General features: G+C 34.0%; 2 protein-coding genes across 2 annotated transcripts; both read left to right on the forward strand.

The window, feature by feature from the left end:
- The first annotated feature begins 10,829 nt into the window (after window positions 1-10,829).
- LOC143555484 (uncharacterized) lies at window positions 10,830-13,096 on the forward strand. The gene is made up of 4 exons (XM_077045020.1): window positions 10,830-11,093; window positions 11,600-12,073; window positions 12,173-12,314; window positions 12,468-13,096. The coding sequence occupies exons 1-4, from the start codon at window positions 10,830-10,832 to the stop codon at window positions 13,094-13,096; spliced, it is 1,509 nt and encodes a 502-aa protein (XP_076901135.1).
- A 97-nt stretch (window positions 13,097-13,193) lies between these two features.
- On the forward strand, window positions 13,194-13,589 carry LOC143555486 (uncharacterized). The gene has a single exon (XM_077045021.1). It carries the CDS (start codon window positions 13,194-13,196, stop codon window positions 13,587-13,589), a length of 396 nt encoding a protein of 131 aa, XP_076901136.1.
- The last annotated feature ends 6,016 nt before the right edge of the window (window positions 13,590-19,605 follow it).

Raw genomic sequence — 19,605 nt, forward strand, 5'->3', positions numbered from 1 at the left:
CATATTGCTGTTTAGTTACTACGAAACAAAGCAATTTACGGTATGATTATGAAACCTTATCCTCAATGTTAATCGACCCGGGTTCATGACTTTCAACACTAACAAGTAGTAAACAACCCGTCGGCCCGATTAATTTTTAATTAACCCATTTAAAGTTAAAACTTTGTATAAGCATTTGGTATGGTAGTTACGTTAGATCACTACCAAAAAAGAGAGAAATTTAAACACTTTTCTAGAAGTGGAGCACTTGAATCTTGACTCCTTGATTTAATAACGAAATCACAAGTGAGTTTATAAATATTCTAACATCTTTAAAAGTTTATGATTATAAAAATATAAACTCGTTTTATATTCCATATTCATCACATAGTGATAAGAGGCTGACTCAAATAACTTGTCTCATTTAGAAGTTAAGAGTCTCATTGAAAGCTTGGCCCTTGTTTAAAGTAATAAGAGAGCTCGAGTTTGGTCTGAGTAGTTTTGCAAGTTCGGGCTTGACTTGTTTATTATTTATTAGTTATCTTATGTTTATACATTTATAGAGCATAAGTTATTTAGTTAATTTTATCATAACTTTATGTATAATAAAAAACTACATGAACAACAAGCTTGTTTAAATTCGTGAGCCTAATCAAGCTTGATTAATGAAGCTTAGACTCTAGCTTGTTTATTAAGTGATCTTTGATATTAAGTGATCTTTTCCATTAAGAAGATTAATGGAAAAGTATAGGGAGAAGAAGCGTGATCTACATATGGTGTTTATTGACCTAGAAAAGGCCTACGACAGTGTGCCACGACAGGTGCTCTGGGAGTGCTTGGAGGGTAGAAGAGTGCCCAGGAAATACATAGAGATAATTATGGATATGTATACCAGGAGTGAAACAAGTGTCTGTGCGCCAGTAGGGGATACTGATTTCTTTCCTGTAGAGGTAGGTCTTCACCAGGGGTCAGCGTTGAGCCCGTTTCTTTTTGCAGTAGTCTTGGATGAGTTGTCAAAGTCGATTCAGGGGACTCTCCCGTGGTGCATGATGTTCGCAGACGATATTGTGTTACTTGCTGAGAAAAAACAAGATCTAAACATGAGGCTTGAGGAGTGGCGAACAACCTTAAAGACAAAAGGTTTAAAGATTAGCCGATCTAAGACGGAGTACCTCCACTGTGATTTTGGTGGGATAAACGACAATGAAGACGCACAGATCACAATTGAAGGGCAGGTGGCCCCGTAGGTAACGAAGTTCAAGTATTTAGGATCATTTGTACAGAGCAATAGGGAATTAGACAGTGATGTGACCCACCGAGTTCAGGTGGGATGGTGTAGATGGAAAGCAGCCACAGGTATATTGTGCGACAAGAGTTTCCCGACTAAACTAAAGGGAAAATTCTATAGGGTGGCAGTTAGACCTGCAATGCTATATGGAACAGATTGTTGGGCCATCAAGAAGGCACAAGTGCGGAAGATGGAGGTAGCAGAAATGAGAATGCTACGTTGGATGTGTGGGCACACAAGGCTAGACCGAATAAGAAACGTTGTGTTTCGTGAGAGATTAGGGGTAGCGAACGTAGCAGACAAGATAAGAGAGTGGAGATTGAGATGGTTTGGACATGTAAAGAGAAGACAGACGACGAATCCTGTTAGATCCGTAGAAAACATTACTATAGAGGGGAGGAGGGGTAGAGGACGACCGAAATTGACTTGGGATGAGAGGATTAGGCATGATTTGATAGACCTAAACCTCTCCGAGGACATGGTTGAGGATAGGAATTCGTGGAGAAGTAGAATTAAAGTTAAGGATTTTCAGAGAGAATTGAATACCTTAGGGCTTAGACTTAACTTATTTAGGTCACATACCATAATGGCATTTCCCTTACATATATTATTATTATTATTAGCTTTTATATAGCTGTTAAACTGTGATCTTATTATTAATATTATTATAATTAGTAGTAGTTTTTATATAACTGTTAAACTTTGATTTCCTTTATTTTGCTTCATACACATGTACTTAGAGCCGAGGGTCTCTCTGGAAGCCACCTCTTTATTCCTTTGGATAGAGGTACGGTGTGCCTACATCCCACCCTCCCCAGACCCTACTTATAGCTTTGCTGTCGGTGGGATTTTACTGGGCATGATTGATTGATTGATTGTTTGATATAAGTTTGGGCTTGTTTCAGGCCATATGTAACGGTTAATGCCCCTTAAGCGATATTTTCAGTCACGCCATCATCGTCTTTATAGTAAAAAAAGAAAAATATGTTTGATGGATAACGTCTCTTGATGTCCCTTCAATCATTATCACTTTAAGACATGATTGTTACCGCTTTAAGACACATATGGGCTTTATTGCAGAACCGTTCATGCTGTTATAATGCCTCATAATGCCCGGGGTGTGTAGGGGTTTTATCCGTCTCTACAATGCCCATATAATGCTTTATTATGCATGGTCTAAGCTTGCCTTGATTCAAACTTTTAGCCTATTAATCTCAAATGACTCACAATTACTTCAGTTCAGGTTCAGGTTATTATTTTCTTGGGTTCGGGTTAGTTTGGGTTCGGGTACGGGTTTTCTTGGATCGGGTTTCTGGTTACGAGTAAAAGTGACAATCCTACTTCCAATTATTATATATAGAATCACTACCTTCACTGTAACTTTAAATCTTTAAAATTCTTCTAACAAATAATAATCACTATTATTTGAACATGGTTATAAGGTTAGTATGTATTTGTAATTTTTCTGGCAATTACATTCATATGAAATGAAACAAATCATTTTGTCATAGTTTAATTTTCGGTTTTTATTTTGCTTGATTATACAATTTTTAATTGTACAATATAAAATCAATAAAAAATTTGTGATACACAAAATATTAACGACAACAAATTTATCATGATCAATCAATTTCAAATTCTAAATATTCTAATGATGATAATAACATCAAAGTGTAGGTAATATGATTTTTGGGATAATCATGTTTTTGTATAAACATGAGCAGATGTTCTCAAATGACATCATATTAATTGGTTAAAAGATATGATATTTTATGTGTATGAATATTTTTTTAATAGTTTCATGGATATATCATCATTTATCTAGAGTTGGTATGTATTTGGAGAACCTTTTTTGTCACACGGATGGTTATACGTGGCTATATCAAGAATTACAAGCAGACCTATATGTTACCTTATTAAAAGTTACAAGCAGACATGGACTAAATATTTTGATTTTTGATAAACAATGTATACCTGCTAATACAATCACAAATGTAGTTATCTATTTGTGTAATCTTAGTTATCTAATTTCTGTAATTTTAATGTTAATAGTAATTGTATTAACAATATATGATCAATTTGTTGAATGCATTACACTTAATGGTTAAAGTTTAATTTTTTTTTTCAATTACCCGTGTAATACGCGGGCCTCAAACTAGTAGTATATATAGTATATATGGTATATAATGGTAACTTGTTCGATTTTGATTTCGAACATATTCTACGAATTGTTATCTTCATATTTGTCACGTCGTTTTATTGAATCAAGATATTTAAAACTACATATGGAATGTGTTAATACCAATTTGTTACTCATGGCAAGTTACAATGACAACAAGCTACTACTAATATAGGTAAATAGTGATGATTAGTGGCGAAGCTTGGACCCTGTTTCGTGGGGAGGGGGTGAAAGTCATGTGCTTTGTTTCGAGGGGCAGACTCAATACGTGTAAAAAAATTTAGACGAATACGAGTAAATTTACACTCCTAAGCAAGGGGGAATTACCGCTAATAGCGAGTGTCTATTGCTAGAGTTTATAACATAAGTTATACTTATGACAACTTAACGTTGCCCAGAGAAAAATTTATCACTAATAAGTAACAGGTATTGACAATAGATCTATTATTAAAGTCTAAAGACAATTAAGTTGTTAACCAGCTTGATGTTCATAAAGGTCTTTATTGGTTCGAGTAGATGTTACCAAACCCACTTTACATCCACTCCTTGCATAATGTATGTGTACATAATGCTTCGAATGTAACGCACAAGACCCTTATGTGAACAAAACCATCTTTGTTTCTCCCATTACTTTTGATTATCTTTTATGCATCATATACAAACAAATTATGGGATTCTTTCGAATCTCAACATATTATCAGTTCTAAAACGAACATGTTATGTGTGTAGAGTATTAAAATAGATGTAGAAAACTAGAGGAGTGAATATGTTTTCTTAATTTTTAGCTTAATTACCTATGCTAATTAGCTTTGTTAAACACTTTTCACAACTCAAGGATATGATATACAATAAGTAAAGAGATTAACGGATAAAGATACACAACCAATTTATAGAGGTTCAATTGGGTGTTAACTAAACCACTCTAGTCCTCTCCCCAATCCTCCGAGCGAGAGTTTTCTTCATTAGTCGTCCTAACTGTAGCTATCACCAATACAACATCTCAAATTCTCAATAAGCAAAGGTATTGATCGTTTTCATCTCAAATTCTCAACAAGTCTTCAAACATTCACCATGTCAAGATAGTGAACCCTCAAAAATCATCAAAAAAATGATGAACGCTTCTTTAACAAATCACTAGAACTAGCTCTAGTGATGTTCTCTTAATAACACAAAAATGTATGAAAGATGTTGTACAACTTGAAATACATTAGAATCAAGAGAGATATGTATGGATATGTAGGGTTTAGATCAAATACAAATGAAATTAACGTGCTATTATTAGAATCGAGTAGGGTAATTATATATAAGTAGAGTAATTATGTAATTACATCATAGAGTAATTACGTAATTCTACTTGTATATATAATTACTCTACTTGATTCTCACAATTAGCAAGTTATTCATTTGTACGTTAACTTTCCCCTGGATATACATATGTGTTGGCTAGAGCAAAATGAGTTAAGATAAAGGTTGCACAAGACACCCTTTAATATGCCAAAACACAGAGCAGAGAATTTGCAAATTAATGGCAAGTTGGTCGATCCATACAGTCGATCCAACTGAACCTGGACGCGCAACTCACTAAACTTTGTGATTTGTGTTTTTGAACATTGAAAGATCTCTTCACTTTTCCCACTTTGTTTACATATGTTTTTCATGTCATGGCATGTTAAAATGTCTAGTCTTTGGCCTTACTTGTTCATTTATAATTATTAACACACAAATTTATTAATTACTTTAAGGTTTATCAAATCAACATCACTATATATTACTTCTTTGTTCTGACATCATTCATTTATGTTAAAGTTGAGTCTTCTATGTAGGATTGCATGCAAGACTTATGAATTAGGATGTGATTCTTCCAAGACCATCTTCAAATCTTTTCATTTAGTTTTGATTTAATTTTCTAAAATTCATTACTTATGTAGCTTTCACAATTTGAGTTTGTGCGTTATAAAAATCTTTTTCTTTGTAGAATTTTATTATGTTATGGTGTTAATTTAATGTCTCATGACTTAAAACATATACATGCTGTAGCATTCTTGATCCATTTAGCATTCTTATGTTTAATCTCTCTCCTTTTTTTTATAGAAACATAGATATTACATCAATATAGCAGGTAGGCGGGCAACAAGCTGCGCCGCCACCTCTTTCTGAATTGCAAACCCTAACCTGCTAAAGACATACTTCTGCCCCTTTGGAGTCGACACATTGCTATGCACAACCTGTTGGACCCTTGTTAGGAAACGGATAGCTTCCGGTGCCAAGGAGCCAAATGTATCAAAAGCCAGAGGGACAAAAACATGTTGGTTCTCTTCGTAGGCTTTAGCATGTTTCTCCACCTTCTTCGTTTCAGCCCTTTTCATTGCTTGCCCATCTACAAACCCATTATCCCTCAAACCAGCTAAGGGAGATACCCCTGTGAGGTCAACACAAGCGTGTTTTCCCCCGGCCCAACCAAAGACGAGCAAATCTGCCTGTCGTAGAGTGGATCTCCCTTCCGAGGGGTCTGTAAGGAAGTTTACGGGGGCTTCCTTTTTAGCTGATATCCCAGCTCGCCTTAAGATGTCCCAAAGAACGTCCTGCACCCAATCATGTCGGTATTTGAACCCAGGCATCTCCTTGCAATGAACCGCATGCTCTCCGAATTTATCCAGGCAAGCCTTACGGCAGATCGGACATGTTTCGTCTTCCGGGTACATTGGGACCATCAAACGGTACTTAAGAATGGCCCTATACTCGACCGCAGACATGCTTTGGCCCAAGCCATCAATCGGGATAACGGTCAGAAAATCTTGGGCATGAGGACCTTGTAAGCATTCAATAACCGCCTTCTGTCGGGGGGACAATCCAAAAACTTCTCCCAGGCTCTGAGCGATTTTGCCAAAAAGGGCATTCGCCAAAGTTTTTTGAGGCTTTGGTGGGGCGGTGTCCATATTAGAGAAACCGCCAATGTCAAAGTCTGGGAGAGCGCCATTTAGGCGTTCCAGGGCCTGCACGTAGTCTGAGTCCAGGTCGACAACCCCGCTATTCCTTAAGATGTGATTCTGTAGCTTCCAAGACTGAGCCCTCGACGCTACAAAAGCGTAAACCCCAACATCATGAGCCGAAAGAAGGCCTAAACCCCCTAAGCGCATCGGTAAAGATGCAAGTCGTCACTGAAGATCACCAAAGAACGGGCCTCCACATACAACTATGTCTTCGATGGCTTCTCGTAGCCCCTTATCAAAACAGGATACCGCATCATCCATCAAATGGGGGTGGCATGTTCGTAACCCAAAAAGCAACTTAGCAACCCCCATGCAAGACCTAAGTAGGAGGAGTTCGCTTTGGGGATCCCTAAGGCAAGGTAAGAGTTTCATAAGATCAACCGCACGAGATGCTCTCCGCCTCGCCAACTCCTTAATAAAGTATGGATCTCGACTAACAGCCCCTCCAAGGAGCTTTACCCCTCTCTCTGGTCTACCAATCCTATTAGAGAAGAGCCCATCTTTGACTTTCACCCCATTACACGCTGGCCAAAAAACCTCGGTTTTCTTAATATTAAGTTGCAGCCCCAATGATGGCCCTTCCGAGTTGATAATGTCTAGGGCTTTAGCGACTTCGTTGGCACCACCAATAATAGTCCCATCATCCAAGTACCAAGCATGAAATGGGAGGTTACAGTCATTTTGTACCCGGAGAACCAGAGGGTGTAATGCTAAGGCAAAGAGGAGGGGGCCAAGGGGGTCTCCCTGCTGAACCCCAGTAGTAGCCCCTATACAGTCATCACCAACATACAACCTAGCCGGCTAGGCATAAAGGAACTGGACCCATAGATAGATAGACGGTCAATGATGATGAACCTCCCGGAGAAGGGCTGTGCGGTCGACCATATTGAAGGCGTTGGAGAAGTCCACGGTAAGCATAGCTAAAGAGCCGTCCGCGTGAAAGGAATTAAGAAACCGGTTTGCGCCGTGAAGCACCGCCTCTGCCCCATTAGGGGTCCCCACCCCAAACTGAAAGTCCCCTAAATACTGAGTCATTTCCTTCCCAACCATCTTCATAGCCACTTTAGAAACCAACCTACGCCAGATAGCCCCCACAGCAATGGGCCGAATTCCATTATCCGGCTTTAATAAAGGGGTAAGAGGGCCGAAGCAATAAACTCAGCGAGCACCTTGGGGCACAGACCCCCTAGCCATAAGTTGACGACTTCAGTGATGGCTGAGAGCAGACCCATGGAAGTCACTGATCCCTCACCACTAAGAGCGTCCAACAAGTGTTGCGCCCGCATCCTGTCTCTCCCGCATGAGGTCCCTTTAGGAAATGATCGGATACATCTAAGCACACAGTCCCCATCCACAGAGAGAGTAGGCAGGGCGACAGAGCTAGAAGGCAAGGACGGAGGCAGCACCACTGGGTGTTTATCAATGAGGGCTTTCATGGTTGAATCTACGAGAGGGGCAACCCCACTTGAGCATAATACCTTGACTGCAGCTGTGAAATGACCATCCCTGACTTTCCAGAGACATTGTTTAATATTGAGGCTGTTTTCAGAACCCTCCTCCCCTCACTACCATATAAATAAATATATATATATATTTATATGCATTTGTGTGTCTGTTCGCATGTGTTGGGCGAACGAGACAGAGATTGAAAAGATAAAAAAAATTGGCAGAAAGCGCAAATGATTACGTACAAATTACAAATGACCATGCCGATTTAATAGATGAAATTGATATTATGACGAGACTCTAATTAATGAAAGTTAAATATATCTTGAATAACAAAATTAACTAAACTTTTCATTGTTTACCCTCTCTTTCAGATCAAGTGCCACAAATTTTGTTAAATCTTAAATCTTTGTATATAGTTTTTTTTTAATTATATCATAAAAGATTATTTTTGTTTTTAATTTGAGTAGGGTAACATTACATATTCTTTAAATATTGACGCATTATTGGTGTTATTGATGCGTTTAAACTAGTTACAATTATGCATCTGAATTTTATGATGCGATGTATGAATGGATTATACAATTTTCTCTCTGATTATATGGTATTTGATTCGATATTATAAACCACAAACCAAAATGATAATCCTACCATGTGAAACCTTGCAAAAATTGTTGAAAATTTTATGTGAATATAAGTTGATATACATGTGTACTTAAACATATACATTTGACAATCAAACTAATCTACCACCTTTTCAAAATTAACATTAATGAAGGTGGGCCCCCATGTTTTCTACATAAATTTTAAATACATACTACTTTCTATAAAACCATCCGCAATGAGAATGTTTTTCACCTCAAAATTCTCCCAAAACTCTATGAACATCGCCCCCCCCCCCCCCCCCTCTCTAAGTTATGAGGTAAGTTTTGGCATGAAGAGTTATCCACAAAACGCCTCTCCTCATCTCTTCTAGCCAATCAAATTTTTGTCCCATATTTATTTCTTTTATTTATATTAAAAAATTAGAAAAGAATAAAAAAAATAATAATTGTTTAATGATTGTTGGAGAGTTTTTAGGTATTTTACCACTACACCATTTTTTGCAAAACTCTCGATTACTGACTGAGATGACACGTGTCGCACAATGCCTATATGTGAAAAGTTTTGACTACACATGTATAATTATTATTCGTTATTTTTTTGCCCTCTATACGTTCCACTTAATCTTGGAAATATCACAATTTAAAATATTATTGTTTAACGTGTAAGATATAAAATGTTTTCATTTTTTTTAAATAGATATATGTTATATATAATATTACAAACTTTAAGATGGGTATATAAAAAAATTAACTCTTTTGACTATTGAAATAAGAAGTTTCGGATTGAATTATAGAGTAAAGGCTATAATAAAATAATAATATGTGTTATAAAACCTTAATATAACAAACAAATATATATTTTTTATTTTCAAAAAGAATTTAAACCTATCTAACCATAAAGAATATTCCATGAGTCGTTTTCAATTTCACTATGGATTTCATTCATATTAATTAGCATGATCTACACCGTTGTGAAGTATAATATTTGTTTTAAATTATATCCAAATCATATTCAAAAGTTCAATTTTCGATTTTCAAATTTTATGGTATCATGTTTTCAATCTAACACTCACGCACCGCCTCCTCAACCCACCACCGTCATTCACCATTTCACCATCACGTAGTCGTACTAAGCACTGACTTAGCACTTACTAACTTAGAGTTTCTTAATCAACATCATACTGGCCCCACACTTACTGATACCGAAGTTGTCAAACAAGTGAAACAACCCTTTAAAAACACATGCATCTTGCAAAATAAAACCATACACATTTTTTCCACTATTTTGGTGCATAAATATGTAACCAACCATGACTAAAGCTTACAAAAGATATTTAGGGTGAAAATATACATTGTCAATCGAAAATTTGAAAGGAACATTGTGATACTCGAAAACTTCCTTACACTTGATACACAAAAACTCGTCGTGTGTGTAGAGGTTCAAATAAGAACTACATGAAATACGAAAACTATAAACATTATATGTTCATTCATACGTGAATATCAGAATATAGACAAAAAACAAATAAGAAGCATAAAAAGGGTTAAAAGCCACTAAACAATTCTTCGATTCAAATGTTATTAGACGTGTCTATATGTGTCTAAATAATCATATTTAACTTTATTTTTACTTTTTTAGTATTATTTTGATTTTTTTTATCATGATGTTATCAATTAACTCCTAATTATATGTGAAATAAGTTATAAAATTTGGATTGTCATATAGTTTTGCTTCTAGAACAAAAGGTCATTTTAATGTATTTACTTTTTACTTGATTATATTAATAGTAAAAAGCTCACATTGTCCATTTTTTTCCCTAAAAAAAAGCTAACGTGGAGCTTCAACTATTCTTTTCGAAGCCCAAAGTTAAAAAGCCTTTTGTTTACCTTATTATTATTTCAAAATACAGATTGCAACCACATGATATCCACGTGATCGTATCTTTGTCTTAGAACAATCTTTTATGTTTGTAATTTATGAAACATATTTAAGAGATTTAAGTACCCTTAGTAATATGATCAAGTACATAATTTATTTGTTTTTTTATTTATTAAGAACATAATTTATAATAAAGTTTTTTGAAACTTACCGGGTCAGGTACACAGGGGCGGATCTACGGTAGTAACGGATGGTTCCGCGAAACCACCCGAGTTTCGAAATTATAGTGTATTTATATATAGAAAATAATAAAGGAACCACCCTATAAATTATACAGGAACCATCTTAAAAACATATAAAGTGCATGCCCGGCTGGTAGTTTGTGGGTTTTGTAACCCGGAGGTCGCAGGTTCTATTCCCGTTTTTAATAGTTTTTTTTTTTTTTACTAAGTTACCCTAACTGATGTTAGGGTTTTTTATAACAAACATAAGCAAAGCAGCTGCAGCGCCTCTGGCCTCTCTTCGCAAATCGCAAACAGGCAACAGCCAACAACACTACAGCACGCAGCCACTGCCCAGCCCACTGACCACCGTCCACCGCCGTCCGTCGGCGCCAGCAGCCTCCCTCAGCTACTCCCGCTGCCCACTGCCCACTGACCACCGTCCACTGCCCACTGACCACCGTCCACCGCCGTCCCTATCAGCCTCGAATCCTCCCACTTTGAAGGTAATAATTTATTTTTAAATGTTAATTGTTCATAATTGTTAAGTGTTAACTACTTAATTGTTAAGCTATTTGTTAAATTTAGTTTTAGTTTGTTAGATTATTGGTTTTAATTTGTTAGTTTGTTAGTTTTTGTTAGTTTCTTAGTTTGAAATTGTTGATTTGTAGGTATTTTGAATATGAAGAAATATTATCAAAGTGAACCATCGAACCTTGGATCATCATCTTCAAGTAGTAAACCATTAAAAATAAATTTGGATGATCTACCATGGGATCCTTCCGAAAGGCAACCAATTTCATCTTATCACCCAAGTCAAAAAGATGAAATTAGACGGGCATATCTACTTAGAGGTCCATATCAACCAACCGGGCATGATTGTCCTCTAACAAATTTTAGTGGTAAATTAAGACGCTTTAATGAGGAATGGTACACTAGTGAATTTGGAAATTGGTTGGAATATAGTGTCAAAGCGGATAAAGTGTATTGTTTGCATTGTTACTTGTTTAAGGAAAGTGGACAAAATGATGCATTTCTAAGTGAAGGATTGCGATGTTGGAATAGGTGTCGGGAGAAATTTAGCAATCATGTTGGAAAAATCAATAGTTTTCATAACAAAGCACGTAAAAAGGGGAAAGACTTACTTAACCAAGCTCAGTCTATACCTGTGGCCATTGATAAGGGAACAGATCTACATAAAAAACAATATAGAATCCGATTACATGTTTCGGCTAGACTTACCAAAGCATTGTTGAATGGTTCATTAGCTTTTCGTGGTCATGATGAGTCTGAAGAATCTCTTTACAGGGGAAATTTTATTGAGTTCTTAAAAGTGTTTGGAGAACTAAGTGAAGAAATTGGTAAGGTTATATTGGGCAATGCTCCCGGGAATAATCAAATGACGTCTCCATCAATCCAGAAAGAACTTTGTAATTGTTTTGCAGAAGAAGTATTAAAGAGGATATTTGAAGAACTTAATGATGATGTCTTTTTCCATATTAGTTTATGAATCGAGAGATATTTCTAAAAAAGAACAAATGGCCGTGGTTTTAAGATATGTTGATAAATTAGGATTTGTGTGAAGGAGCGATTTATTAGCTTTGTTCATGTTATGGAAACAACCGCGTTATCTCTTAAAGCTGCAATTGATGACCTATTTGCTCGCCACAACTTGAGTATTGGTAGGGTAAGAGGCCAAGGATATGACGGTGCAAGCAACATGTCCGGTGAGTTTAATGGTTTGAAAGCTTTAATTTTGAAAGAAAATTCTTCGGCATATTATGTTCATTGTTTTGCTCACCAACTTCAACTTGTTGTTGTGGGCCTTGCAACCAAACATTATGAGATTTACAGACTTTATAAAGAATTATCAAATTTAGTAAATGTTGTTGGTGGATCTTGTAAAAGAATAGATTTGTTAAGAGAAAGTCAAAGAGAAAGTTTGGGATTGAATTCGGAAGTTGAAACCGGAAGTGGAAAGAATCAAGAATTGTCACTTGCAAGAGCTGGGGATACACGTTGGAGTTCTCATGAAAAAACAATTATTCGTTTGCTTACTTTATATCCTTGTGTTATTGACGTGCTTGAATATATAGAAAAATCGGGAGAGTTTTCAAATTACCAAAATGAATCACGTGGGCTTCAAGAATTCATAAAAACTTTTAATTTTGTATTTTATTTACATTTGATGAAATACATCTTGGGTGTTACTAACACATTGTGTCAAGCGCTTCAAAGAAAAGATCAAGATATGTTGAATGCAGTTAAGCTAGTTAAGTTAACTGATGAAGGCCTAAAAAGGTATCGACTTGAAGGTTTTGACTCACTTTTGGAAGATGTCACATCCTTTTGTGAAAAATATGAAATTGAAGTGGTTGATATGGAAGCCGAGTATGTTGACCCGAGATTTAAAAGAAAGAAGACCGGTATCACAATCGTCATCATTATGTGGTTAATAATTTCAACACGGTTCTCGATATGCAATTCAAGAGCTTGGAAGCCGCTTTAATGAGGTAACCACTGAATTGCTTACTAATATAAGTTCTTTGAGCCCGTCTTGTAATTTTAGTGCCTTTAGTAAAGTAAACTTGATAAACTTGGCCGAGATGTATCCATGTGATTTTGATTTTGATGAAAAGGATAAGCTTGTATATGAACTTGGCCACTACATTACTAACGTGAAAGAAGATAAGCGGTTTGCCAACTTGAGTGGCTTAGGTGATCTTGCTAAAATGATGGTGAAAACAAGATTACACATTGATTATCCGTTAGTGTATCGTTTAATAAAGTTATCATTGGTTTTTCCGGTTGCAACGGCAAGTGTTGAAAGATGTTTTTCTTCAATGAAGAATGTGAAAATGGATTTGCGTAATAGGATGGGTGATGAATACATGAACGATTCTTGCATTTGTTACATTGAAAGGGAATTCCTCCAACAAGTTTCGGTTGAAGAAGTAATGCAACGATTTCAAAAGATGAAGACTCGTAGGGAACAACTATAAGCATTTTTTTTAATTCATAAAGACTATTGTATTGATATTATGTGTTTTTTAATTTCTAATGACGGTGTCTCTTTTATTATTTTATCGTATTTTTATTATGTAATGAACTTTTCCCGAACCATCGAACCGACCCGGAATTTTATATACCCTACTAGGTGAAATTGAAACATATAAAAGTAGTGCACCACCCAAAAAATATTCCTGGATCCGCCACTGCAGGTACATTCCACATTTCCAACTCCTTGTATTTAAGTTACAACATCCGCATTTCACTACAATAAAACACAACTAACCGTCTTTCAACGTAAACGATCTCCACTTCTCCCTAGTGATATCCGTCATTTTCAATATTTTTCGTACCCATAGAAACCCAAAGGTTTTTATATTCCCAACCACATTGTTTAAAAGTACCGGTTACCGACTAAAAACCACATCGTTTTGAGCCTTTCATAGACACCAAATCGTTGCAAGACAAATAGCATGAAAAACCGGATTGGAAAACTGCATATACATCTCCAAGACATCCCGAGTACCAAAGGCAAACAAAGATATTACATTGCACCATTAGGTGATCAATTGTCACGTTGCTTTGACGAAAGGACACGACACAAAAATGTGTTATGTGGATTCTTCGATTGTCCCACATATCAGATAGTCTACCGGTGGTACGTCCATATTTTGTTGTATAAGCAGGGGTGGCTCGTAGGACAGCGAAAACAAGTAAAGGCTTTAGGCTCTCACTCAATTAAGGGCCTCCAAATCCAAAAAAAAAAACATTATATATAGATATTTTATAGTGGGTATAGTAAACTCGAAGTAATGTATTGGTGTGATGGTATGCTTGGTTGTTATTAGAGTATAGGTTATGAGTTCAAAACTGGTAATAATCAAATTTTTTTTCTTAACAACTGTTATGAAAAGGCCCCAAAATCTTGTTTTGATTTAAGCCTTCACATTCGCTAAGCCGGCCCTGTATATAAGTAAACATTACTTTCAAGCCCTTGTATAAGTAGTTATTATTTTTAAATAAAACAATTCAACCTAGTTTTTGTATACTAAAATATTTAAATATATAAAAAGTACAAAAAGGTATATCAATTTTATCGTAATGAAATCTCTAAACTTATTTAGAATAGATGTATTTATGAAATAAATATATAAAACAATAACTTGTTACCTCTAAAACTAGTCATAAATTTATAAATCAACGTTGGATCATTTTTCAAAAAGAAAAACATAACATCTAATTTTGACAAATTTAGAGACAACAAGTCATTATTATAAATACTTTTCATAAATAATGTATTCCATATAAGTTTACAAATTATAGCAAAATGATTTCTAATTAGAGAGTGCAATATCCTAAACACAAAGGAAAAAAAAAGCGTCATTCTAAAAAAAACTTTTTATATGTATAGGTTTTAATATACAAAATTTGAATTGAAAACATTATATGAAAAATAAGAACCATTTCAAGTGTTTAAAATATCAATGTATTTAATAACACGAAATTTTTATTATTATATTAAAGGAATAAAGAGAGTGTTACGTTTGATTTATCACAGGCTTTTTAATGTACAATTCTAATTAATAACACCTGATGCTAAAATTGCATCTTACATCATCACTTACAAATATTTTGTTAGCAAGTACAAATTGAAGAACGGAGCACGCGTATATTTAATAAAATAAAATATCTGAAGTAAGGTTTAAAATATAATTATTTTTATAAGTTTTTTTTTTTTTCATGAGAATGAAAATTTGGGTCTCGTTTTTTATCATTGTTTTCTTTATTAAACTCATGGATACGGATGACTAATTCAACATATATTTTTAACTCCAAACACCATATTTTTATTTTGAGTATAATGCGGTTTTCGTCCTAGTAGTTTGTTCAAATATATGGTTTTAGCCCAACAGTTTTAAATTTGCGATTTGTGTCCCTGTGGTTTCATTTCACTTGCAATTAAATCTGAATTCACTAATCCTGTTAAGTCTGGTCGTTAAATCCACCAGCGTGCCCTTCACATGGGGGGTAATTTTTCCTTTTTCCTCGAATACACATCAGCCCCTCACGTGAGGGGGCTTGCGAATTAGGACTAGGGTTTATTTGGGGAGAAAAATGACAAAACTGTCCCTCACGTGAGGGGCACGCAGACGAGTCTTAACAACCAGATTTATAGGGATTAATGAATTCTGGTTTAAATGCAAGTGAAATGAAACCACATGAACGAAAATCACAAATATGAAACTATTGGACTAAAATCGTAAATCTGGCCAAACTACAGGGACGAAAACTGCAGTTTACTCTTTTATTTTTGTCGAAAATATCAATCTAAATATATGTATATATTTAAAATCGTGTGACCCAGATACGACTTCTTTTACCAATTTATCTAAATATGCGAAACCATATGACGGGTTGGCTGGTAGTACTCAATTTTAAACATGTTAATCACGTTGATATGTCGAAAAAAAATGGGTTAATGAGTTATGCATAGGTTAGGGGATTGACATGTTAAATTAAGCATGTCAAGCCTAAATATAACCCATTTAATAAGATAGATAAACCGGACTATGACTGATATATTAAACTAGTTAAATATTGTTTTTGTGTTGTATATATTTTTTTTGACGTGTTTAAAATTGTCACCTAGGACGACGTTAGTTAGAAAACAAATATTCCATGTTATATATTAACATTATAGTTATAAGTATAATTACAACTAATTTATTAATATTTATCTATTTTTTAACAGTATTTGGAACTAACGTTGTAGAAGTATGTTTACAAGGTCGCGTACTCGCATCAAGGTATGTCATCGAGGGGAGTTTACTTAACTCCGCCTAATTACTAAGAATCAATCAAAGGTGGTTAGCCCCAACCACAATGAGCCGATTTTGACTTAAAAAACAAAACATAATTCGTATTTCTATAATTTTAAGGAACGAGTATAATTTTTTTTTAATTTAATGATTAGCAATTTTAGAATGGTTTATTATTTAAAATGCATTTTTTTTCTTATTTGTATTGATATGCACATATTTTATTATAAATACTAGTAAACTAATGATATGTGTCATATATATAATATCTAAAAATTAATTTTATTTATATTTTTCATGTCTGAGTACTCTAAGTACACCCAACTCTCTAATCGGCCACATAGGGTCCGCTTAGCGATTTTTGCAACTTTGTTTGGAACGATCCTCGATACCTGAGTAAGTCTTATTGAGACAGGATGTCAATCATCCATGCTGATTTTAACATTTCATGCTTGACTCACCCATGAGCACCGTCAACGAGGAAACCCGACCACCATTGTGAAAAACCCCATTGAGTCATGTTTCAAACATGAAATCGAGTGAATAAGATCTCAAGCCCTATTCAACCCCATGCTATTAACCCTAAAGACCAACTATATTAACACCTAAATGTTGGTTATTTGACAAATCTCGTATAAATTCAAAATAAAATCCCTAACTTGCGTATGATTAAATACCTAAATATTGGTTAATTGACAAATCTCGTGTAATACACATGTTTTCAAAAGCTAGTTTGTCTAATATTTATGTATAATTAATATCCGTTGAACATAAGATACCATTTATGCTCCCAATAAATAATCAAAGGTATTACTATTTACTATTTACTAGAGAAAGCATATAGAGACAATATCCAAAACAGTGTTCGGTCACTTTTGTTTAAATGTTCTTTTCTAAGCTTCTTTGAAGCCTTCATGCTAATCAGAAGTTTTATTATTATTAAGTGATATCCAACATTCTAACTCATCTATTAAACAATAATAATAAATAAATAAATTTAATTGAAATATATTTGATCACATTGAAGAAAACGTGTGCTCAATTTAAACCTTTTAAATTGGACACAAATACACATGGTAAATTTGATTCTCATACGGTATAAAAAAATTAATTTGCATGCCAATATTTTAGATGTAATTTATTAAAGATTCTTATAGTTAAATATATGCATTATTTAATCATAATGTTGATTTTATTGTATACTGGTTTAGTGGTTTTTTATGGAATTTGTATACTATTTTTTCTAAATGAAATTTGCCCTGGTCGATTAATATGGACAAAGATGATAGTCGTTTTATGAGGATCTATTTGTTTAAATTATAATGTTTTTTTTAATTGTTTATTATATTATTTAAATATATACTATGTTATTAAGTTAGTCAAGTTAAATTAAGATGAAGATTTAATGCGGAGTACTCAATAATGATAAATAATTTATCTTGGGTCGTGCACCGTAACATATCGACATCAAAGAACTGTAACTTTGTTTTTAGTATGAACGGATTTGTCATTCAAAAAGGGATTGCGGCGCAACTTGGTTGACCGCTTACATGACTCTCTGTTGTAACCGAATCCTTTAGTGAAATTATCTATATTATCTTTTAAACAAAAAGTATTTTGGTTAATAAACCAACAAGTTAGTAGCGAAGTACATAAAAAAAAAAACTTTAATAGGCCAATTCCCAAATCTAAAAAGAAAGTCTCTTAATTTTATTTATTATACTCCTTTAAACTTATTTGATGATTTTATTTGCTTGAAATTTAAGTTTTATATGTAATATCATTTTAATTTATTAGAAATACTGAAATTATCATATTTGCTTCTTTAATAGTGAATACAATGTTAGTTACTTACAAGAATATATTTAAGAATAAACAATTTTTTACGGCAAATTTGTTTTTATTTTCGGCGTACGTGGGACTTAACCAAATACCTTCTACACCCTCCCAACCCAACCCAACCCAACCCAACCCAACCCAAGGTGTTTGAATACTTTGTCTTTGCAAATGAACAACCAATCTACTGGTTATAGAATAAACCTCTCATAATTATGATAAAAACCAGTTACTTAAAATAGTTTCAATGTAACGACTGTCGTTACATTGAAACTAGTTTCACTAACTAATTTTAGCTATCAAATTAATATGACAGGATTGTTAAGGTAAATACGAATATTTTAAAAGTTGTATGTATTATTTATCTCTACAATTATGAAATACATTAATAAAATTATATAAATTATATGTCCTTGTATCATCAAAATTATATTGATACATAGCTATAAATTATTACTTATTAAAGACAAATAAAATATATACTCAAAAAAATTACGTGTAATTAAAGACGAGTCAACTTTGTATATTTTAAGAAGTTTAATATTATCCAAAACTATTACAATTTTAAATATAAATATACAAGAAAATGACTACATATATATTGACCAAATTCCACCAATAATAATAACAATAGAACATTCCATTGTACTCTTACTATTTTGAACCCAATAGCCACCTTAATTGGCCACCACCCCACCTCTATATATAATACATTTGTGTGTTGAAAACACATACTCACTAAAGCAGCTCATAACTATATTTTCCTAAAGGTCTTACTTGCATCATAAATTAATTAGAATCCAAGTTATTTATATTTTTAATATTTATATTTTTTTTCTCACTAATTCTTGAATTCTTTTGTAGTTATGGAGCACAATTGGAGGGTGAACAACAATGGCATGATTGATGTTACTCCATTCTTGTTGTTTGAGTCATCTGCTGATTCTGATGATACTCATATAGATGTTAATCATAACCATCATCATCATGATTATCATCATCATCATCATGTACATCATCATCATCATAATAATAATAATACTCATAGTCATCTACAAGAAGAAGACCAAGAGCAACAAGGAGCCTTGAGTGATCATGATGCTGAATCTTGGAGTTATGACCATTCATCATATCCTAATGTTCAAGCCCATGATCATAACCATCATCAAGCTCATGGGTATGATGGATATGAATCATATGATAGTTATAACAATCATCAAACTCATGGGTATGATGGATATGATTATAATATTAATAATAATAATATTAATAATAACAATAATATTAATAGTCATATTCAAGCTCATGGGTATGATGGATATGATTATAACAATTATAACAATAATCAAGCTCA

This window comes from Bidens hawaiensis, unplaced genomic scaffold (assembly GCF_021521415.1).
Source record: "Bidens hawaiensis isolate Kalapana, Puna unplaced genomic scaffold, B.hawaiensis_p1.1 tig00018136_1, whole genome shotgun sequence".
Taxonomy (NCBI): domain Eukaryota; kingdom Viridiplantae; phylum Streptophyta; class Magnoliopsida; order Asterales; family Asteraceae; genus Bidens; species Bidens hawaiensis.